Genomic DNA, 22,976 nt, shown 5'->3' with positions numbered 1-22,976 from the left:
TACACACCTGCAACAATGTCTCACCACCTCACCACTTCCATCATGTTACGTCTGTCACGCCAGCAATGAGAGTGGTGGCGAGCAGCCCGCCTCATCGTCCACGCCGCGGCGGCTCCTGGCCCCGGCAATCGTTACTCCACCAACTGCAACAGAACACACAACCACAAGCACCCCACTAAACACGAATACAACAACCACACCGCTATCACCACAAGATCCACCGACACCACCAACAACCAGTACACCAGTACAACAGAATCAGCCACAGAATCAGCCTCAGCACAGTCGACTCAGTGCTGTGGACGACATCATCGAACTGCCCGTAGATACCGTTGATGCAGCCATTTCTAGGTAACCAAAGCCACATTTGAAAGACCATTTAACTCGTGGGTGCGTGGGGTTCCATAACTATATAGCAAAGTGGATCATAAACTGTGGATCCTATAGAAAGATAGAAAATATCTGGAACTTTTTTCTAGGATTAGTATTAAAGATGCTCTTCAAGTATCTTTGAATAGTGATTTAAATATAATGCCTGCATAATGTTTCTTAGAAAACTGAAAGCTTCATAGTCTGTTGACGTTTTGAAAGATATCTCGGCCTTAATTATGTGAAACCCTATAAAATCGTAAAGCTTTAAATTTGTGTATTTGTGTAGTTTTGGCGTTCATCCGTTGACTCTATCGAGCGTACCCTGTACATTAAAAACCTCCAAAATTTTCGTTTTGGAACTTTTACACATTAAAAGCTGCATTATATTATCCTGCACCTTTTCCATATATTTTCCAGTATAAATATATTTCTTCATTTATATATTTATTTAAAAAATCAGAGAATCAGTTTCCGGATTTCTATTTGGCTTGAGATAAACTATATCGATATCTTCCATCGAATATATGCTTAAAAACTATATTAATTCTAAATCCTTACTAATTTCTTTTTCTTACAATTTACATTTTTGTGCGCGCATTTCGATCATCCGAATACATTTATGTTTTGTTAGAAAACAATCGATCAATTCATCGCCGCCAGCCAAGGGGTAAGTAGATCGAACCATACTACGTACAAGCAATCCAAAAGCAAGATCATTAAGTACCAAGAACAAAAACTAACAAAACCATACAACTACATATGTGTGATCTCGTGTCTGCTCTCCAAGACTGAGACTCTCTTATTAAAATCTCCTAATATTACTTGAGTAATTTCTTCTATATGTAAACCTCACCTACATCTCATTCCATTCCATTCCTCTCCTCCCCCTCCCATTCACGCATCGCCTAAAATATGTACGCGTCGTACACTATATAGCACGATGCTCAGTCGCAAATCGGACTGTGGCCTGCCCGAGATCCGCATTAAAGCGCCTTCCATCGAGCGCGGCGCACACTATTATAATCACCATAGTGCCGGCGGTGGCGGTGGCGGTGGCTCGGGATCGCTGAGCAAGCACTGGTCCTACGAGCAGGTGGACAGGTACTGCCCTCGCCCACTAACTAAGCGTTTTCCCCATATCCCTTAGAGTTGATGTGCCCTTCCCCTTTAATGTGTTGGTGTGTGTTCGGTTTGTGTTTGTAACTCTCTGGATCTGTATCTCTATCTCTATCTGTATCTGTATCTGAATCTCTTTCATGCTCATACTCCAGTTCATGATCATGATCTGTCTGTCATAATTGTGTATATCTTTCCCGAATCTTCCCCTTGGTAATTGTAATTGCATCTAACTCTGTCTCTGTCTGCCTTCCCACAAAGTTGTCTTTGCTGCTATGATTTAAACCTATCCCTATGCGTTCTTTGCTAGTATGTATTGTTGTTTGGCTTGGATTAACCCTAGTTTTAGCGTTTTTTGTTCACGTTCCACAATGAGTTCAATCCCACGAAGCACTCGCATGTACGTAGCATGCAGAGCACACATCCCAAAAACCGAGCACCGAGCACCGAGCATGCCGAATTGCTAGAGATCCTGTTCAGAGATATCAGGTATCTGAACGAAGAGCTCTGTAGTAATGTTTCTTGGTGCCCTTGCAGCGCCGGAGACTTCAACTTGGAGGAGGAGAACTTTGCCCAGCGGGATCATCACATTATAGTGGAGGTGCTGATCTCCTCGTGGTATGCCTTGCTTGCCAACACAGATCTGATTTGCTACATAGTAGTGTTCATCAATCAGGTGAGTGGCTATCATATTCCCCACAGGACTTCCCACTAAATTGATCATTCACCCTTGCAGGTCGTCAATGCCAGTCTCATCTCGTTGCCGCTGCCCATAATGGTCTTTCTCTGGGGCACCCTGTCACTGCCGCGTCCAACGAAAACCTTCTGGGTCACCCTAATTGCCTACACCCAGGCCATCGTTCTGATCAAGTGTATCTTCCAGTTCAAGCTTATCTGGGCGAACTATCACAACCTGCCCAACCAGCCCTTGACGGCCGCCAAGATCTTTGGTGTGGAGATGAAGACCCACTATGCAGTATACGACTTGATGCTGTTGCTAGTGCTCTTCTTGCACCGCTATCTGCTCAAGTCGCAAGGTCTGTGGAAGTCAGGCTACAAGGACACAGATCAGCAGTTTGCCAAACCCACCGCCAGCATGTACGCAAAGTGAGTCCACAGCAACTTGAACTTCCTTTTGAAACTGTTTCCTTCTTTAAGCAGCGATGACCGAGATGACAGCGACAACCTATCTCAACCCGACTCTCGCCAGCTAAACGATGATGCGGCCCAGAAGTTGAGCCTGCAAGTGAGCCAGGCATCGTTGCCGGGCTCCCCGGAGTACAGCAAGTCGGGCATCAATCAGCTAGAGTAAGGATACTCAAGAAACCTACAGGTTTTCCTTTTGTAACCCCCTCCATTGCAGACGAACCAAGTACACCTCCTCGCTGCACAAGTTCTTCTTTAGTCTGGTGCATAAATCCCGACTGGCCACAGACGTGTATGCCCTGATGTTCCTGTGCGATTTTATAAACTTTTTTGTGCTGCTCTTTGGCTTCACAGCATTTGGAGTGAGTAAATTCACACGACAGGCACCGCGACATTAATTAACTGAACTTGTTCCTATTCTACTTCCTCAGACCCAGCAAACAGAAAGCGATGAAGGCGTGCAAACATATCTGGCGGAGAATAAAGTGCCCATACCTTTCCTAATCATGCTGCTGGTCCAGTTCTTGCTCATTGTCATCGATCGGGCGCTGTATCTGCGCAAGGCCCTGGTGAACAAGATAATTTTCCATTTCTTCTCGGTGATCGGCATACATATCTGGATGTTCTTCGTGGTGCCGGCGGTGACGGAGCGTACCTTCAACTCGCTGGCGCCACCGATCATCTTCTATGTGATCAAGTGCTTTTACATGCTGCTGAGCTCCTATCAAATCAAGTCGGGCTATCCCAAGCGCATTCTCGGCAACTTTTTCACCAAGGGCTTCTCGATGGTCAACATGATCGCATTTAAGGTATACATGCAGATCCCGTTCCTGTACGAGCTGCGCACCATCCTCGACTGGGTCTGCATCGACAGCACCATGACCATCTTCGACTGGCTCAAGATGGAGGATATCTTCTCTAACATATATCTCATACGATGCACCAGGCAGTCGGAAACCGACTTCCCAGCCATGCGCGCCCAGAAAAAGGCTTCCATCTCGAAGCTGATTATGGGCGGCACTATTGTCCTGCTGATTGTCATATGCATCTGGGGTCCGTTATGTCTGTTTGCCTTAGGCAATGCTGTGGGCACCTCCAATGTGCCCTTCCAGGTGTCGCTCTCCATCCGAATTGGACCCTACGACCCCATTTATACCACCAACAACTACGATAGCATTTTCGAAATTGATCCCACGATGTACTCGCAAATGACTAATGCTTATATCAAGGATAAACAGGCTCTGACCTTTATCACTGGCTACGATGCCACGGATGTAGCGGCGGTCAAGCTGGCTGGGAACTCGCCCTCCCTGTGGAATATAGCACCGCCAGATAGGCAGCGTTTGCTGAATGATTTGAGAAATAGTAAGATCGATAACACGTGCTTGCGGTGGAAACATCAATAAACTCCTACTCTTTTCAGATCATACGTTAAAGGCCCGCTTCTCCTACACCCTTACACGGAAGGCTCCGGCCAAGGGTCTGAAAGAAATTGTGGGCGATGAGCATGCCATCTCCCTCGACGAGACATTTGAAGGACGTGCAGCTCTCATCAATATGCTTAACGAAACCCACGACTTAGAGCCAACGGGTAATGACACCAGTACCAATGGAACCTCTAGCTTTGAAGAAGTAGTAGTGCTGCCTGCCATGATACCAAAATTCATCAAGGTGCTCAACTCGGGCGATGCCGCTGTGGTCACTGTGCTGAGTCCCAAGAACGAGGAATACCGTCCTCTGGTCATCAAAATGCATCGAGACAAGGAGACAAACGGTCTGTGGTGGGAAATACGAGACTTCTGCAATGACACCTTCTACAATACCACTCTGAAGGAGTTTGCCTACAGCAACTGCACTTCCGGTATTGTGATGTATACCTTCAACGACAAGAAGTTCCCATCGACATTCAGCTTCCTCACAGCTGGCGGGTGAGTTGACAGACATCTTCTCCCCGTAAGAAGGTTTTAAATGTACATCTTCTTCTCTCAGCATAATTGGGCTGTACACCACATTCGTGTTATTGGCCTCGCGCTTCATGAAGTCCTTCATTGGGGGACAAAATCGAAAGATTATGTTCGAGGATCTACCCTATGTAGATAGGGTATTGCAGCTGTGTCTGGATATATACCTGGTAATGATCCCATCATTCCATACAAAATTATAAAAATATCACGCTGACTAATGTCAACTATTTAAGGTACGCGAGGCCTTGGAATTCGCCTTGGAGGAAGATCTGTTTGCCAAATTACTCTTCCTGTACCGTTCGCCCGAGACGCTCATCAAGTGGACCCGTCCCAAGGAGGAGTACGTGGACGATGATGCCGACACCGACTCAATGAGCGTGCGGCGTTCAGAGCAGCTGCAGCAGCACCAACAACACCAGCAGCAACAATAACATAGGCCCAACCCAAGCGCTTAAGTAATCTAGAACTGGTCTACGTATATAGTACGTATGGGGTTACCGTAGGTTTCATAGTCTTTTTTTAAACATTTTTTGTATGAAAACGTTTGTAAAAGTAAGAATATAGTTAGAACTAGACATAGAGCTAGGTACAGACGAACACAAATCAAAACACAAAGTACACATCACCCATTTATACGGCCTACAGATAGTTCGATTTATTGTCACAAGTACTGCCCATGTGTAAAACTGAAAAGTTCTAAGGTGTACACCAACTATTTTTAACATACATAGAAAATGTATGTACATATTGTATGTATGTGTTACGAATACCGACCATATACGCTAGTGTCTATAGTTGTAAGTAAGCGAAAAGTGTTGCTGTTTGATAGTTAAACAAATGAAAATACTAGTGAATTATAATTGTCTAAAGAGAGAAAATAATTTATTTAAGTTAATACTAAATTATGTGTACATCAATGAAGAAGAAGAAAGATAAACTAATAATAATCATGAAAACTCATATTCAGGGAATTTTAGCATTTTACAGAAACCGTATGTGTAAAGAATTAACCAAAACTGAAGCATCCAACAATGAATGTTTTATATATTGATACGAAACAATAATAACTTGTAATTACCAATATCGCTTCGAATCGCTACGTTGCCTCTGTGTGACCTTTACAAAATGGATTAAAGATATTATGTATATGTTGAACTGTTTGTTAAAGATTGTAAATTGTATAGTATGAATCTGTTGCAAATACTATATAGAGCGTTGACTTTAGTTATAGGCATATCACATCACATATATATTTTTATATTGAACGCAAATATCGTTTGCTTCAGCGACCATTTACTAGGCAAATTCATATCAAATTCGTATATGCTAGCGCGCGTAGGCTTTGAATCGAAATTTATCAACCACATATGTATGTATGTGTATATCTCTAGCAGGCAATCTCTTATACATACATAATTGTAACTATACAACACGCCAACTAAATCTGTATGTGCTATTTTATATATACTAAATCGAATTCGAATTGTGAATCTTAAAATCTAATTAGAGACGTAAACCGAAAAAACCAATTAATTTTTGTACCAAGAATTGAACGACATAAATCGTATATGTGTAGTATATAAAGTGTACCTATTTTTTTAGTGTTTAATTTTTCATTATAAACTTAACGAATACAAGAAATACTTACGAACTAAAAAAAAATGCAAATTTATTGTAATAACTGAAAATACGAATACTAAGGCAAGTATCGTCAAAGTGTAAGACTTTAAGATATATATGCTTACATATGTATGTACTCGTATCATCTGCATATGTATTTACATATGTATTTGATAGGCATAAAGAGAAACGCATGTAAAGGTCTGGTACTAACAATAATTATCCTACTTTATTTTTCAGTTTATGGTTCGGAAGACATCAGTGTCTGGTACGTACCATTAGATACTCTTTATTTTTTGCTCCTGGTGGTGAAGGTAGATGTGCGTAACACCCAGAAGGAAGCTTTAGCGGGCTTGAATATTCCATGCCCATCCTTGAAACGTGTCTGCTTCTACTATTGCGGATGCGCTTTCTTCTGGCAGTTATTGCCATCGTTACCAGGGAAATAAATATTGAGGGTTCCGGTTAATTAAAGCAAATATTCTCGTATTATTTGTTAATTATAATTAATTTATTTCTTAAAGCAGCAGAAAGTACAAATTCACAAATATTGCAAAATAAAACCAAAGTCCTAATTCTCCTTTAGGGAATCCGTGTTGAACAATTCCGGTAGTGCGTGAACTTGAGCTCACTGTCCAGGCTGCTGGCACTCTCTGTGCTCTGCTGACGACACAATTTGACGGCAGGATACACCTCCTCCCACTCGGAATTGCTGCGACTAAGTACTCCACGTCGACGAGGGGTTGTGAAGGAACTATCCTGCGGCGATCTGGCGGTGGAAGCGGCAGGCACGACGGGCAACGGATTGTTCAGCATTTGAGTAACGCTCTGGGACAGGCGGATAGACTGGATGCGATTGTAGCCACTGCCCACGGGTTTATACCGTTCCAATTTCAATGTCAGAAGTGCCATTTCTTTGCTCATCCACTCTGGAGCGCGCATAATGTTCCACGGCAAAGACTTTTTCAGAAATCAACCGAGCGTGGACGCGGCCAAGCGCTTTTATAGCCAAGGGTGCGTGACATAAGGCCCAATCGATAGGGCTTGCATAAAGCAAGCTCAGGGCTGAGGGCCTAGAGCAGCCAGCTGCCACATTTGCACGGGTTTCCACCCCCAGTGCTATTGACCTATTAACTAGTACTCAAACACTCGGCCATGTAACAATTTCTATTATTGCAACAAAGTATACATAACATTTAATTAAGAACTAGGCGAATGGGCGAGGGACACAGAGAGACGAGTTAAATAAGAGAACAGATTTGAATTAGCCACAAAATTCGAGCTAGTGGTGGGTCAGTGTAACGGAGATATGCAAAACTGTGTGTCATTTAGGACACCTTGCAGTTGTCGTCGTGCAGGCGATCGCCATCGAGTTGAACATCTTCATCGTTGGTAGAGAATATTCCGCCCTGGAGAACTTTGTTGACAGCAGCGCGTGCCAGGTAGCCTGTAGTCTCCGAATAGGGCAGCGAGTAGAACGTAACTAGATCCTCGTGCTTGGCCTGCTGTGGTTGAGGCTGGGGATGATGTATGTTGTTGTCCTTGCAGTACATGGCGAAGGCCTCGGCAACTATGCCATCCAAGTCGAGTGCTTGTTTGAAGTGCAGCTCAGGATTGCTGATTAAATGTATATAAAATTGATCAATCCGGCATGAAAGGATCAGGAAATGCAGTTCATTGTGATGACTGCCACTTACCGATTGAGTATGGTGGCCACGATACACAGCAGCTCCACAGTTATCTGACGCCGCTCCGGACGGTCAATGCAAATTAAGGTCTCCTCAACCAGCAAATTGAAGGTCAACTCGCCCCGGCTCATGTTGGTCAGTGTGGGTGTCGCTGGCAAGTGATGACCCTGCGTCAGAATGCCCTGAGGAGTCCGTTGAAGAATCTCCCAAATTTTGTTATAGAAATGTTTGGGTACACGGCAAAGGCAGCCCTCGAGCTGACGACGTTGTAGAGTGGTAAGCCTATTATGCAAATAGTTGTGATAAATGTACTGAGGGATAAATTAGAGTTTTCCCACTTACTTTTCTTCCACAGCCCATTCGCTGACTGTAAGTACTTTCTGCAGAAGGATGCGCACCTGGAACGGCGACAGGTTGTCCACGTCGATGCTCTGCTGTCCGGATATTTGCAAGTAGATTCTCATGGCCTCCAGCACCCAGCCAATGCGGATTTTAAGAATACCTCGGAACATAGATGGATTGGTGGCTATCAGACGACCACAATACAAAACAACTTCCTGTTGCAGCACCGCCTGAATGACATCGTAGGGCTGGACACTAGTGTACATGACATTCTGAATCTCCGCCGGAGTCATGGGCTTATCGAACACCGTCTCCTTTTGGCCAATGATGCCCACTGTGAGTTCTTTTCCATTCACCAGGACAGTGGTGATGAACGGACTGATGGAGTCCACAATATGGTGGAGCAGGGAGGAGCAGTAACGCACAGCACGCCAGTACCGGAGTGAACCAGCGCGATGATACAGTTGGGTAAGGGCTGTGCTAACATTTAGGCCATTCACTTCAAAGTTAGGACCCTCGCGGTTGAGCAGTATGCCCCACAGTTGGCACAGGCAGTAAATGGAATCGGTGTTGCGCAGGGCTTGGATGATGTCCGGAGTGGGTTTGCTGTCAAAGTGCTGAAAGGACCCAAATGGTTACTCAGAAAATTCTACTTGTGAAAAGGAAAATCGCCTACCGCAACGGAAATCTTTTCCTCAACATAGGTCAATGCCTTGGGCACGTCCGTCAACGACTGGTAGCCAATGTACTCGTGGTTTATTTGCGAGAAAGCATTCTCGTTATCCGTCAGATCGCTCTGGTTCATAAAGTCCAGATGCTCAATGCAAGAGCTGCTAATCAGGTTCTGTAGTCGTCCGATACGCACTTTCATGCCATCGCAGTAGCCTTTCTTCAGCATAGCCAGCAAGTCGAGCATCTCCTTGAACTGTGGATCGCGCATGTGCTCTTCGCGAATCAGCAGGCACACGGTGGGTCTGCCCGACAATCGCCAGTACTTGCCCACAAACTGCAGCTCCGTCTTGATATCGTCGATAAGCAACGCCATATCCCGGTACAGATAGAAGTCGGAGACCTCAAAAATCAAGGGGTAGCAGAGCACTGTCATGCCGCAGATGCGATACACTTTGCTGGTACCTAGCGAGCCCACTGGACGTGAGGGGCGTCCGGACAAGCCAACTTTGTTGTTGACTCCCAGATGCTGGTACACTTTGATGAGCTCCGTAGAGCTCCAGATCTGCACCGGCTCCACCTGGAAGTAATAAAGTTAATGATTTTTCACCTGTAGGATGAGATTGTAATCGACTTACTTCGTGTGGCGTCTGTGTTTGAATGCCGTAGGTGGCCATCATGGCCTGCAGTCGCATGGATTCAGCAATCAAGACAATCTGCACCACTAGATCTGTGGCAGTGCCCTATAGGGGTTACGGAAAAAGGATTAGAAAACGCACGACCTTAGCATTAGATTAAATAACATGTTACGATGCATGAGGCCAATTAAAAGTTCTTGGGTTTTAATCACATTCAAATAAAATTTTCCATAATCAAATGCCAAAATGCGAAAACACACAAAATGGGAAGAGTTCAGGAAGTGAAGAGTGGAAAGGAGTGGAGGGAAAATAAGTGCAAGTCAATGGGTATAGGATTTGACATGCCAAGAATAATTTAGATTACAATTTTAGAAGTGTTTTAATCATTATACAATACGAGGAGAAGTAGAAGACAGATCTCTTAAGTGAACATTTCTTGTCAAAATTTTTTGAGCTCTCTTTCAGTTAAATCAATTCCAGTACAATTAACAATGCCAATTGTTGACCCTAAAGAGGGCCGAGACTAGACCTCGTACACATTTCAACCACAAATTACCTTCTTGTCATCCAATGTAATAGGAATGCGTGGTTTCTTTGGGCATATAGTATGTTTATTGTTTAGTAAAGGAATATATGGATATTTAACAAGGACAATTAATTAGTAGCGAACGTTTCTAAGGGGCTCAAGCAATGCAGCTGTTTTTTGTGCAACTTATTTTCCAGCGCTGCCCCCGAACATAATTTTAATTAAAAGATGATTACACTGCAAGAAATGGCCCAAGAATTGGGCTCTCATCCTTCCCAGTGTAAACACCTTCAGAACAAAATGAAACCAAATCAAGCTTGATCGTACTAGTGATCGTAGGTTAAACACAAGAGTTAGGAACTGCAAAATATGTAAAGAAACCCAACGTTCTGGTGATAAATTACTTACAGTGCCCGGTTTAGCCTATAGAGCGTGTATTTATGTTGGTTTTTAAATAATATATATTTATAGAAAGGGAAAAGAAACCGAAAAGAGTAAAGAGAAAAACTTTTGATTTAGATACCGAAGAGGAAGTTGTTTGCTATATACATACAAAACAAAAGTACAGAAACATATTACAATACTAAAATAGTAATTAGGCAAATCAATAATCATAAATGTGTGTGTTTGTGTGTGCGTGTTGATCGTTAGACGTGTCGTAGTTATGCCTTTTCGATCAGGTGTCTTGCCGTACATGTTACATTTGGATAAGAAAGCCACAAGAAATAAACTAGGTGTTGGAATTGTGGTGTGAAGTGTCTTTAATCTAAAAAGCATAATTTAATCATACACATAGGAGTAATTTAGTGGAATATAATTTTGAATTTATCTATAATTTTGAGTGATATTAAGCAGACACATCTACTTACTTTGTGTTTATCATCGATTGCTTTGCCCTGTTATTACAGAACCAATATTATGAGTACGATTTGGATTTATGGGCGATTTTGTTGGTTTTGTTGGAGTGTATATATTGGGGTAGCAGTAGTATTTAGTAGTAGAGAATGAACAAAATGTAGATAGTAATCAAATTAAATAGTAATTAAGTATCAAGAGCCAATTAACCCATACTGAGGAGAAGTACTGAGGGAGTAAAACAAAACCGTGTACTAAGATTCCCATTGGGGTGGGGGGGCGAACGCAAAAACAAGCGGCAGACACACAAAACTCATCACTGGCAGCAGCGAGGATCCCCGCCGTTGGGGGAAATCGGAAACCCAATAGCCCGACGCTATGAAATATGTTTCCAAAATAATAATTTATGGTGGAAATTCAAGAAATCTCTTTCTTTGTTATAATTAATTTAATTAATATTTCATAGCGTACAATTTTACCCCACCACTCTCCGATTCCAACTCACCTGAAAGGCTGAATATCGACCCGCTCGCCTGGGACGATTATAGCTGGGCAAGTAGCGACGAATGGGATCCAATTCATTGATGTGCAAGAGGCCAGCGGTGAGCAGCTGTGCAATGATGAAGAAGGACTGGCCCCAAAGGAAGAGCGACTGTGATGGGGCCCGCATATAGGAGCCGTCCCCATCGGGGGCGTAGTACATTGTCACTACAGGATCTCCGTTGGCATCAGTGCGCAGACAGCGGCGCAGATCATTTTGGAACTCTTCGATCTGTTCGTTGTTGTTTTTGAACACGCCATCGATGATCATGGCTATGAAGAAGAGAGGCCATTCGCATTCAAGGCCCTCAAACTCCTTTAGCTCACCGGAGTGATAGTAGCGACGCGTCTTGTCCTCGTTCTTGCTAAGGAAACCGTCGCGGGTGAAGCGTTTAAAGCCCATTTTGCTCCGCAGTCGATTGACCACATTCAGCTTAGTCTGTTCCACGAGCCGATCTTCGTGTGAGGCAAAGGCTGGGAAGGAGAGGGTCAGAAGCAGAGAGGCATCCACGCCCTGACCAGGAGGTAAGTTATGAGAACAGAAATCGATAATGCCTGCATCCACTTACCTTTGAGCTAGACTCACGAGGCAGCATGGTCTCGAAAATACTGCGGTTGCGATTGTGAGCATCGATGTCTACGTACACAACGCTCCAGGAAGCTCCCTTCTCGCCAAACAAGTTGCATCCGTTAATGGCCTCCAAGGCAGACTTGGCCATGCCAATGGAGGAGGCATGGATCTCGGGCGTGCCATTGTTATACTTGGAGCCCCTCTCCCACATGCCAAAGTCAGGCGTGCGATAGGCACGCTCCACATAGTAAACCAGATTCTGGACAAAGGCCACCTCGTCGTGGGTGTAGATGATCTGCAGGCCAGAGGTTATCATCTGGACTAGGAACAGTAGATAGAGAGACACCTAAACGTAGAGATATAATTGTTTAATTCTCTGTTCCAGGGTAAATCATTTATTCGACTCACGCAATCGATTTGCAGATGGTTATAAAACTCGTCCGGATAGATCTTCTCGCCTGTATGCAGCTGGAACTTGCTGTGTAGGGCATGTGTGTTGGATTGGCGCTGCTTGAACAGCTCCACTCGGGAGGCCTGCTTCACCCAACACTCCAATATGCCGCGCATGCACTTTACAGTGCTCTGGCCCAGCTCGTAGGACTTTCCGCGGTCATCGTCGATGCGTCTGTATGCCTGATACAAGCTCCACACAGCGGAGGCGCAATATACACTGTCACGCACTGAGCCCACCACCTGATCGGTGCTCATCACTGGGAACAGGCCAGTGATGGGGCTCTGATAGCGCAATAGCTGCCGTTTTACTGCGGAGAGAGAGTGTTACATTCCGATGTTATCACTTATTACAAAATGTCAGTGGCAGTGGTAGCGTCTTTGCGTTTGTCTGATAGCAAATGCAAATAAACAAACGATTCTGTTTACAATTGAGGAGCGAAGGCATTTCGCGATGCTTATTAATAGACGTGTCAGCATAGCGTCGTTTGGTGGTATTAATTGATGCTCAATTGGCTGCCCTACAGCCAGCTCCAAGGTTATATAAATAATGTCTTTTCCTGTCAAAGTGCTTACCGATGCCATAGTAAATGTCTAGCTGCTTTACAGTGTCCTCGTAGTTAGATGTCTTCAGGAACTGGTCCAGATTTATATCCTCCAAACTATTGTGGCGTCCACTTGTAGATATGCCACTGTCCGGAGCCCCCAAGCTGCCGCCTGGTGTTGTGACGGAGAGACCGAGTCTGGGACAGGAATATTCAACATCTATCAGTTGTTTTGTTTAATTATCTAGTCGCTACTCACGAATTCGGCACATTCCGCATCGTAACTTTATTCAGTTCCGTTCCGCAGAATAGAATCAAAGTCAAAAAAAAGTCATTTGCCTTCCTAACAGCTGTTTTCATTCACCAGTCTGGCAGTGCTGTGGTATTTAAAATGTATCTAGAGTCAGAGCTAAATTGTACCGGAATACAAGCTAAAACAAATATAGATATTCGCATCACACAGTTTTGTTTGGCGTTAAATACAAACAACTTAAATGCAAATACATGGCTTAGTATCGCCACCTTCACTGCCGAGTTTGCGTAATGGAAGATACCATTGCCACCAGCTGATTAGAAGAAAAATAGCTGTTTTCTGTGAAAAAACATGAAAAATATTAATATAATAATATTGAGCTAATATAATATAGCTTATTCTCCTTCTTCCCCCGGGTACACCCTTGAAAATAAATATAAGAACATTTTCATGGAGTAGAACTAGCTTTAAAATAGCTAAATAAAGAGACTGTATAATGCACTAGATCTGGCAACTCTAATTGTTTTGTTGTTTTGGTCTAAGAGCAGGTTTTTGGCCGTGTTCTTCATCACTATGATGGACAGCGGCGGCTGCTGTTGAATTAACTTAATCATAATCATCTTATCCATTAACGGACGCTGCGCAGCCGCCACGAAGCTGCTGCCGAGTGAGATCATCACACCGAGCCGCTGCCATTGTTGGCCGTGAAATGCAGTTTAAGATGCTCTCGATGTGGCACTGGCTGTGAAATCGAGTCGCGAAAGTGTGCGATTAGAAATCGAAACCTGCAACGAAGTACTTAAAGTTATGCTGCTCCTGCTAATACTCAACGGGCTGCTGTCTCTGGCCGTGGCCCAAACGACCCAGGACGCAAAGCACACGTTGTCTTTGCCGAATTTGCCGTCCGATCATCTCATACGCTACCTCAACACATTTCCAAAACTGAAACACCAGCTGCCGTCGAACGCCACGACCAGATCGACCTCGTCCGCCTGCTGGGGCCACGAGCGAGATTGTAGTGCTGAAGCACGTTTTCAGAATCCCCACTGTGCCGGGGATCACACTGGATGGGCGCGAAGCAAGGAGGCTCAGGTGCAGACCTTCTACTACCAGGCTGACTTTGGCTACATACAGCAGCAGTTGATGGAGCTCACTCCGATGTGCATGCCCAAATACCTAACCGACTCTTCCTTGGAATGCACACGATATCTCCGCTTCTGCCGGGGACGAAATCTGCTCTTCGATCTCCGCGACGTGGCACAGCGAGAGGAGCGTATTCGTTACCACATGGATGTGCTGAGTCCAGGCCAGCTACTAGGTCACTGTGATTTGAATCGAACACGTCTCTCGGCAGAAATGGAACACATTGGATCTGCCCTGCAGTCGTGGGGTCCTGAGCTGCGTAACTTTGCCGTCTTGCCGAAGCCCGTGCTGGAGAGTGGCTTGTGTGACCTGGTCGTGAATACGCCCACTTTCATTATGAAAATTGACGCTACGTACAACATGTATCACCATTTCTGCGACTTTTTCAACTTGTATGCTTCGCTCTTTGTCAACCAGTCCCACCCAGCCGCCTTTAACACCGATGTTCAGATCCTAATTTGGGAGACCTATCCATATGACTCGCCGTTCCGGGATACGTTCAAAGCCTTCTCCCAGAGACCAGTTTGGACCTTGAGTGATTTGGAGGGGAAGCGAGTGTGCTTTCGGAACGTTGTGCTGCCGCTGCTGCCACGCATGATCTTTGGGCTGTTCTACAATACGCCCATAGTAAAAACAGAAGTTTATTGATGTGGATGTACCTACTGATATTCTGCTTCTTACAGATCCAGGGCTGCTCAAATAGCGGATTGTTTCGCGCCTTCTCCGAGTTCATTTTGCATCGCCTTCAGATTCCTTTCAAACCGCCTCAACGCAGACTACGAATAACATATCTTTCGCGTCGCACAAAGTATCGTCAAGTGCTCAATGAGCAGGATCTACTGTCTCAGCTGGAAGAAAACGATGATTATTTGGTCCAGCGCGTCTCCTATGAGCGGTAACAATTTTTGAAATATAATTTATGCTTTTGTTGACAGCTGTGCACTCTTTGCAGGCTTTCCTTCACCGAACAGTTGGCCATCACACGAAATACAGACATTCTGATTGGAATGCATGGCGCCGGTCTGACACATTTACTCTTCCTGCCCAACTGGGCATGCATTTTTGAGCTGTACAACTGTGAGGATCCCAATTGCTACAAGGATCTGGCTCGGTTGCGGGGCGTTCGATATCGTACCTGGGAGCAGAGGGAACTGGTCTACCCCCAAGACGAGGGTCATCATCCAGAAGGCGGCGCACATGCAAAATTCACAAACTATCGCTTTGATGTAGAGGAATTTTTGCACTTGGTTTCCCAAGCGGCCAGCGAAGTACGCACTCACAAGGACTTTCCCCAAGATATATTAGATGCGCTAGAGAATCGTATGCCGCAGCACAACGAGCTGTAGTTCCTTTTTGTGATCCAAATGCATTTATTTGAATTATTTGCTCGACCCAAAAAATAAAACGGTATTATTTAAATTACAAGTGTGACCAAGTGGCGCAAACGCTCAAAAGCTGACTGCTTGGATTATAGGCTGATATAAATTCCAAGTGAAGATGAAAAAAGGTGTAAGTCCACAGAATTTGGTTTAATTAGTTTAGAATTGTGATTGAAAATATTGTCTTTCAGAAAGTGTTCACATTTTCGTGTCCTGCGCCAATCTGGTGATTTTCCCACTTTAAATCAGTTTACCAGCGCGGCCTTACCCGTTTGGGTGTTGCCGGATCGGAGCAAAGAGCATGCGTGAGGTCCCAGTGCTGCTCAGCTTCTATCCATTTCATTTATGGAAGCTTTCGCGATCTGATTTGCCTGCACTTTTTACGACGTACGACCTACGACATTCGTAGGTGCATACATGACCGACATCGTCTTCGCACCTGCTCCATACTTTACTTCATCGGCTTTGACCGGGTAAGTTTTTCTTGCTTCCCCCCTTATTCATCTTTTCCATTGACTTTCGTTACCTTTATTTAAGCAGGTAGCCCTTTCCGGTGGCCAAGAATACCTCTTGCGTGCCGCGTGCCCGCTCCCATTGCCTATCAGGGACTTAACCGTTGGGTTTGGCCACTGCCAAAGCTCTCTTCTCCGCCTTTCCATTCCGCTTGCCGTAGGTACCTCATCAGCGGGTGATTCCGCCGTAGATAGTCCTCTCGGAAGGTGCAAGGGATGTGCGTCTGGCTGGAATTTGGCAGACACCGGCTGTGCTGCGGGCCATAGCTATGCTGTATCGCTAAGTCTACAATGTGGCGTCCAGTCCGCTGCAGGGACATAATGTCAGCAGCCCCCTCATTCATATGCGCCGAATCAAACGCTGGGCTTCAGCTTCGACACACGTAAGTGAATCATTATATAATTGTGTATATATTTTAAAATATATCTTTCTTCACAGAAGTCTTATGCACCCTACGCTCCGCTGCCACAAGCTGAGTCCTATCAGATTTGTTCACGCCAGACGGAATTCTATTTAAGCATGAATAGACAGAATAGTTTCCCAGAAGGACAGAAGCGCATCCCTTGCAAGATCCCGATCCTAACAGCCGCTGTCAACTTCCGACCTGGCTATCGACAACTATCTCAAGGACTTTGGCTATGGCAACCAAGGGAGGGACAATAGACAGATCTCGTTGCTGTTAGGTTTAAGGATACACAAGTCTATACATTTAGCTAATAGAAATAAATGTAATCAACTTGTTTATTTATTTATACTAAGTAAAGTTATTATAAATAAAACTACTGAAAAATCATCCTTGCTGTATCCTGTATTGGGGAAACTATCCCAACTACAAAAAGGCGTGGTATGCCCAGACAGGTTCACAAATAACGGAGAAAGCGACATTTTATTGATTGGGAAAATGTCCTTGATCCTTGGATAAGGACTCCATAAAATCAGCGAAATTTTTCCAATCACTGGAGGCCGTCACAAGATATAAATGTCAATAGAAAATACCCTTGATCCTTGGTCCTTGATAAGGACTCCATCAAATCAAGGATATTTTTCTGATCACGGAGGACCACGACATGCCCCGATTGGGCCATAAATAAGCGAGAAAACAAGATATATATGTCTGGAGTAAATATCGTACAAAACAAAAAAACTCGAGTCAAATGGCCAAAATCTGGATGGGATACCAGGCAAACAGAAATCAGCAGCAAGCAACTGTAGCAAATGCAAAAAACGGTACATACTTTTGGGGGACCACCAATTTTAAAAAAATCAGTTACCTTCTGCTGATTTCTGTTCGCCTGGTATCCCATCCAGATTTTGGCTATTTCGGTGATTTCTTGAACTACATTTTCAAAAATAACAAATTAAAAACCCGTTATGTTTTCTCCGTTATTTGTGGACCGATCGGGACATGCGACGGCTTCCTGTGATCGAAAAAATGTCGCTGATTTTATGAAGTCCTTATCAAGGACCAAGGATATCAAGGATCAAAGGTATTAATTTTTTGTCTGCTATTTCTATGTCGATCAGGACGTGCGACAGCTTCCTGTGCTCGGAAAAATGTCCCTGTTTTGATGGAGTCCTTATCAAGGAACAAGGATCTAGGAACAAGACATATACATTGTATATCTTGTTTTCTCTCTTATTTGTGACCCGATCGGGGCGTGCCATGGCCCCTCGTGATCAGAAAAATGTCCTTGTTCCTTCGGTAAGGACTCCAACGACCCGAACTATACATATTTAGTTTTCTCGGCTATTGATAGCCTTATCGGAGCGTGCGACGGCTTCCTGTGTTCGGAATAACATCCTTAATCTGGTGGAGTCCTTCTCAAGGACCAAGGGTCAAGGATATTTTCTCCAGACATATATATCTGGTTTTCTCCCTTATTTGTGGCCTGATCGGGGCATTGCCGTGGGCCCCCGAAATCAGAAAAATATCCTTGATCCTTCGGTATGGATGTCAACGACCCCAACCATACATATTCAGTTTTCTCGGCTATTTGGGACCCGATCGGAACGTGAGATGGCTTCCTGTGATCGGAAAAATGTCCTTGAATTGGTAGTCCTTATCAAGGATCAAGGACATTTTCCCCAATAAAAAATATTTAGTTTCTCCGCTATTTCTGAACCGATCTGAGCGTCCCACGCCTTTTTGAAATCGGGATAATTTCTCCAAAACAAGGATACAGCAAGGATGATTATTCAATAATTGTATTAAGAATAAATTAACTTAGTATAAATAAATAAACAAGTGGACAACATTTATATCTATATATATCATATATAACTACAACATACATATGTATGTATATTTAGACTTGTATATCCTTAAACCTAACAACAACGAGATCTATCCAGAGTCTAGTAGTCCGCGTAGCCACTCCCTTGTTTGCCATAGCCAAAGTCCTTCAGATAGTTGTCGATGGCGATTGCAAGGGATGCGCTTCTGTCCTTCTGGGAAACTATTCTGTCTTGCTGGGGTAGCACTCGGTCTGTCTCGAATACGCCTCGGTAATGCTTAAATAGGATTCCGTCTGGCGTGAACAAATCTGATAGGACTCAGCTTGAGGCAGCGGAGCGTAGGGTGCATAGGACTTCTGTGAAGAAAGATATATTTTAAAATATATACACAATTATATAATGATTCACTTACGTGTGTCGAAGCTGAAGCCCAGCGTTTGATTCGGCGCATATGAATGAGGGGGCTGCTGACATTACGTCCCTGCAGCGGACTGGACGCCACATTGTAGACTTAGCGATACAGCAGAGCTATGGCCCGCAGCACAGCCGGTGGCTGCCAAATTCCAGCCAGACGCACATCCCTTGCACCTTCCGAGAGGAATTTCTACGGCGGAATCACCCGCTGATGAGGTACCTACGGCAAGCGGAATGGAAAGGCGGAGAAGAGAGCTTTGGCAGTGGCCAAACCCAAAGGTTAAGTCCCTGATAGGCAATGGGAGCGGGCACGCGGCACGCAAGAGGTATTCTTGGCCACCGGAAAGGGCTACCTGCTTAAATGAAGGTAACAAAAGTCAATGGAAAAGATGAATAAGGGGGGACGCAAGAAAAACTTACCCGGTCAAAGCCGATGAAGTAAAGTATGGAGCAGGAGCGAAGACAATATCGGTAATGTATGCACCTACGAATGTCGTAGGTCATAAAAATGTCTGGTAGTCCGCGTAGCCACTCCCTTGTTTGCCATAGCCAAAGTCCTTCAGATAGTTGTCGATGGCGATTGCAAGGGATGCGCTTCTGTCCTTCTGGGAAACTATTCTGTCTTGCTGGGGTAGCACTCGGTCTGCCTCGAATACGCCTCGGTAATGCTTAAATAGGATTCCGTTGGCGTGAACAAATCTGATAGGACTCAGCTTGTGGCAGCGTAGGGTGCATAAGACTTCTGTGAAGAAAGATATATTTTAAAATATATACACAATTATATAATGATTCACTTACGTGTGTCGAAGCTGAAGCCCAGCGTTTGATTCGGCGCATATGAATGAGGGGGCTGCTGACATTATGTCCCTGCAGCGGACTGGACGCCACATTGTAGACTTAGCGATACAGCATAGCTATGGCCCGCAGCACAGCCGGTGGCTGCCAAATTCCAGCCAGACGCACACCCCTTGCACCTTCCGAGAGGACTATCTACGGCGGAATCACCCGCTGATGAGGTACCTACGGCAAGCGGAATGGAAAGGCGGAGAAGAGAGCTTTGGCAGTGGCCAAACCCAAAGGTTAAGTCCCTGATAGGCAATGGGAGCGGGCACGCGGCACGCAAGAGGTATTCTTGGCCACCGGAAAGGGCTACCTGCTTAAATAAAGGTAACGAAAGTCAATGGAAAAGATGAATAAGGGGGGAAGCAAGAAAAACTTACCCGGTCAAAGCCGATGAAGTAAAGTATGGAGCAGGAGCGAAGACAATATCGGTAATGTATGCACCTACGAATGTCGTAGGTCATAAAAATGTCTGGTAGTCCGCGTAGCCACTCCCTTGTTTGCCATAGCCAAAGTCCTTCAGATAGTTGTCGATGGCGATTGCAAGGGATGCGCTTCTGTCCTTCTGGGAAACTATTCCTTCTTGCTGGGGTAGCACTCGGTCTGCTTCGAATACGCCTCGGTAATGCTTAAATAGGATTCCGTCTGGCGTGAACAAATCTGATAGGACTCAGCTTGTGGCAGCGGAGCGTAGGGTGCATAAGACTTCTGTGAAGAAAGATATATTTTAAAATATATACACAATTATATAATGATTCACTTACGTGTGTCGAAGCTGAAGCCCAGCGTTTGATTCGGCGCATATGAATGAGGGGGCTGCTGACATTATGTCCCTGCAGCGGACTGGACGCCACATTGTAGACTTAGCGATACAGCATAGCTATGGCCCGCAGCATTCCAGCCAGACGCACATCCCTTGCACCTTCAGAGAGGACTATCTACGGCGGAATCACCCGCTGATGAGGTACCTACGGCAAGCGGAATGGAAAGGCGGAGAAGAGAGCTTTGGCAGTGGCCAAACCCAAAGGTTAAGTCCCTGATAGGCAATGGGAGCGGGCCCGCGGCACGCAAGAGGTATTCTTGGCCACCGGAAAGGGCTACCTGCTTAAATAAAGGTAACGAAAGTCAATGGAAAAGATGAATAAGGGGGGAAGCAAGAAAAACTTACCCGGTCAAAGCCGATGAAGTAAAGTATGGAGCAGGAGCGAAGACAATATCGGTAATGTATGCACCTACGAATGTCGTAGGTCATAAAAATGTCTGGTAGTCCGCGTAGCCACTCCCTTGTTTGCCATAGCCAAAGTCCTTCAGATAGTTGTCGATGGCGATTGCAAGGGATGCGCTTCTGTCCTTCTGGGAAACTATTCTGTCTTGCTGGGGTAGCACTCGGTCTGCCTCGAATACGCCTCGGTAATGCTTAAATAGGATTCCGTCTGGCGTGAACAAATCTGATAGGACTCAGCTTGTGGCAGCGGAGCGTAGGGTGCATAAGACTTCTGTGAAGAAAGATATATTTTAAAATATATACACAATTATATAATGATTCACTTACGTGTGTCGAAGCTGAAGCCCAGCGTTTGATTCGGCGCATATGAATGAGGGGGCTGCTGACATTATGTCCCTGCAGCGGACTGGACGCCACATTGTAGACTTAGCGATACAGCATAGCTATGGCCCGCAGCACAGCCGGTGGCTGCCAAATTCCAGCCAGACGCACACCCCTTGCACCTTCCGAGAGGACTATCTACGGCGGAATCACCCGCTGATGAGGTACCTACGGCAAGCGGAATGGAAAGGCGGAGAAGAGAGCTTTGGCAGTGGCCAAACCCAAAGGTTAAGTCCCTGATAGGCAATGGGAGCGGGCACGCGGCACGCAAGAGGTATTCTTGGCCACCGGAAAGGGCTACCTGCTTAAATGAAGGTAACAAAAGTCAATGGAAAAGATGAATAAGGGGGGACGCAAGAAAAACTTACCCGGTCAAAGCCGATGAAGTAAAGTATGGAGCAGGAGCGAAGACAATATCGGTAATGTATGCACCTACGAATGTCGTAGGTCATAAAAATGTCTGGTAGTCCGCGTAGCCACTCCCTTGTTTGCCATAGCCAAAGTCCTTCAGATAGTTGTCGATGGCGATTGCAAGGGATGCGCTTCTGTCCTTCTGGGAAACTATTCTGTCTTGCTGGGGTAGCACTCGGTCTGCCTCGAATACGCCTCGGTAATGCTTAAATAGGATTCCGTTGGCGTGAACAAATCTGATAGGACTCAGCTTGTGGCAGCGTAGGGTGCATAAGACTTCTGTGAAGAAAGATATATTTTAAAATATATACACAATTATATAATGATTCACTTACGTGTGTCGAAGCTGAAGCCCAGCGTTTGATTCGGCGCATATGAATGAGGGGGCTGCTGACATTATGTCCCTGCAGCGGACTGGACGCCACATTGTAGACTTAGCGATACAGCATAGCTATGGCCCGCAGCACAGCCGGTGGCTGCCAAATTCCAGCCAGACGCACACCCCTTGCACCTTCCGAGAGGACTATCTACGGCGGAATCACCCGCTGATGAGGTACCTACGGCAAGCGGAATGGAAAGGCGGAGAAGAGAGCTTTGGCAGTGGCCAAACCCAACGGTTAAGTCCCTGATAGGCAATGGGAGCGGGCACGCGGCACGCAAGAGGTATTCTTGGCCACCGGAAAGGGCTACCTGCTTAAATAAAGGTAACGAAAGTCAATGGAAAAGATGAATAAGGGGGGAAGCAAGAAAAACTTACCCGGTCAAAGCCGATGAAGTAAAGTATGGAGCAGGAGCGAAGACAATATCGGTAATGTATGCACCTACGAATGTCGTACGTCATAAAAATAAATAAAGCAGCGGCTGTTGGCGCGTCTCACGCATGCTCATTGTTCCGATCCGGCACCACCGAAACGGGTAAGGGGCGCCGAGGTTCAGACGGTCACACTGCTGCTCTCTCCTGCAACGAAAAAATGAGTCGTAATTTTGAATGGACTATTGAAAGGTATGGACAACAGGCGAATAGACCAAGACAAATTTCAGGGTTCGTTCTGGTCCTCACCTTGGCGTGTTTTGGCGAGCAATATACCTTGAAGATAAAAGCGAATTTGTTTTCCAAGGTATATTAAGCAAAAGGGGTGG

At 45.2% G+C, this 22,976-nt stretch overlaps 5 protein-coding genes and 1 long non-coding RNA gene across 43 annotated transcripts in view; 3 read left to right on the top strand and 3 right to left on the bottom strand.

Moving 5' to 3' along the window:
- Positions 1-6,260, top strand: part of Piezo (piezo type mechanosensitive ion channel component) — a 33,741-nt gene extending 27,481 nt beyond the window's left edge. For 5 of the 24 annotated variants that reach the window (XM_015181117.2, XM_015181118.2, XM_033380704.1 and 2 more), the window contains 10 exons: positions 64-351; positions 1,004-1,039; positions 2,026-2,164; positions 2,225-2,586; positions 2,650-2,796; positions 2,852-2,996; positions 3,066-3,999; positions 4,058-4,562; positions 4,624-4,765; positions 4,832-6,258. In XM_015181117.2, the coding sequence (XP_015036603.2) occupies positions 64-351; positions 1,004-1,039; positions 2,026-2,164; positions 2,225-2,586; positions 2,650-2,796; positions 2,852-2,996; positions 3,066-3,999; positions 4,058-4,562; positions 4,624-4,765; positions 4,832-5,029 (2,896 nt within the window). In that variant the 3' untranslated portion in view covers positions 5,030-6,258. Of the gene's footprint in view, positions 1-63; positions 352-1,003; positions 1,040-1,308; positions 1,474-2,025; positions 2,165-2,224; positions 2,596-2,649; positions 2,797-2,851; positions 2,997-3,065; positions 4,000-4,057; positions 4,563-4,623; positions 4,766-4,831 lie in introns of all 24 variants that reach the window. The other 19 variants (XM_033380697.1, XM_015181116.2, XM_015181113.2 and 16 more) reach the window with 13 other exon arrangements.
- A 439-nt stretch (positions 6,261-6,699) lies between these two features.
- LOC6902521 (uncharacterized) lies at positions 6,700-7,206 on the bottom strand. Its single transcript, XM_002133027.3, has one exon. It carries the CDS (start codon positions 7,158-7,160, stop codon positions 6,801-6,803), a length of 360 nt encoding a protein of 119 aa, XP_002133063.3. The 5' UTR covers positions 7,161-7,206; the 3' UTR covers positions 6,700-6,800.
- A 161-nt stretch (positions 7,207-7,367) lies between these two features.
- Positions 7,368-13,440, bottom strand: LOC4816333 (probable phosphorylase b kinase regulatory subunit beta). 3 transcript variants are annotated; one of them, XM_015181120.2, is made up of 11 exons: positions 13,302-13,440; positions 13,074-13,240; positions 12,456-12,808; positions 12,046-12,393; positions 11,442-11,990; positions 10,951-10,977; positions 9,556-9,660; positions 8,925-9,497; positions 8,249-8,865; positions 7,916-8,188; positions 7,368-7,835 (listed from the first exon to the last, which is right to left on the bottom strand). In XM_015181120.2, the coding sequence occupies exons 1-11, from the start codon at positions 13,400-13,402 to the stop codon at positions 7,547-7,549; spliced, it is 3,402 nt and encodes a 1,133-aa protein (XP_015036606.2). In that variant the 5' UTR covers positions 13,403-13,440; the 3' UTR covers positions 7,368-7,546. The 3 variants fall into 3 exon arrangements, with proteins under 3 accessions (XP_015036606.2, XP_015036605.2, XP_001355969.4); XM_015181119.2 differs by lacking the exon at positions 10,951-10,977 and adding an exon at positions 10,490-10,504; XM_001355933.4 differs by lacking the exon at positions 10,951-10,977.
- Positions 13,441-13,816: 376 nt separating this feature from the next.
- Eogt (EGF-domain O-GlcNAc transferase) lies at positions 13,817-15,861 on the top strand. The gene is made up of 3 exons (XM_001355934.3): positions 13,817-15,065; positions 15,122-15,333; positions 15,391-15,861. The coding sequence occupies exons 1-3, from the start codon at positions 14,103-14,105 to the stop codon at positions 15,782-15,784; spliced, it is 1,569 nt and encodes a 522-aa protein (XP_001355970.2). The 5' UTR covers positions 13,817-14,102; the 3' UTR covers positions 15,785-15,861.
- On the top strand, positions 15,853-16,662 carry LOC117184182 (uncharacterized). 2 transcript variants are annotated; one of them, XM_033380696.1, is made up of 3 exons: positions 15,853-15,945; positions 16,067-16,290; positions 16,358-16,662. In XM_033380696.1, exons 1-3 carry the CDS (start codon positions 15,936-15,938, stop codon positions 16,649-16,651), a joined length of 528 nt encoding a protein of 175 aa, XP_033236587.1. In that variant the 5' UTR covers positions 15,853-15,935; the 3' UTR covers positions 16,652-16,662. The 2 variants fall into 2 exon arrangements, with proteins under 2 accessions (XP_033236587.1, XP_033236586.1); XM_033380695.1 differs by having other exon boundaries at positions 16,355-16,662.
- A 2,299-nt stretch (positions 16,663-18,961) lies between these two features.
- Positions 18,962-22,759, bottom strand: LOC26532673 (uncharacterized). 12 transcript variants are annotated; one of them, XR_004469155.1, is made up of 10 exons: positions 22,594-22,757; positions 22,172-22,526; positions 21,794-22,115; positions 21,372-21,729; positions 20,988-21,315; positions 20,584-20,920; positions 20,200-20,527; positions 19,778-20,132; positions 19,400-19,721; positions 18,962-19,332 (listed from the first exon to the last, which is right to left on the bottom strand). It is a non-coding gene; the product is annotated as an uncharacterized lncRNA (long non-coding RNA). The 12 variants fall into 12 exon arrangements; XR_004469156.1 differs by having other exon boundaries at positions 19,778-20,135; positions 21,372-21,726; XR_004469159.1 differs by having other exon boundaries at positions 20,200-20,524; positions 21,372-21,726.
- Positions 22,760-22,976: the final 217 nt, after the last annotated feature.

Source organism: Drosophila pseudoobscura, chromosome 4 (assembly GCF_009870125.1).
Source record: "Drosophila pseudoobscura strain MV-25-SWS-2005 chromosome 4, UCI_Dpse_MV25, whole genome shotgun sequence".
Classification (NCBI taxonomy): Eukaryota; Metazoa; Arthropoda; class Insecta; order Diptera; family Drosophilidae; genus Drosophila; species Drosophila pseudoobscura.
Note: the sequence above shows the minus strand (reverse complement) of the source record. Positions and strands in the feature narration are given on the sequence as shown.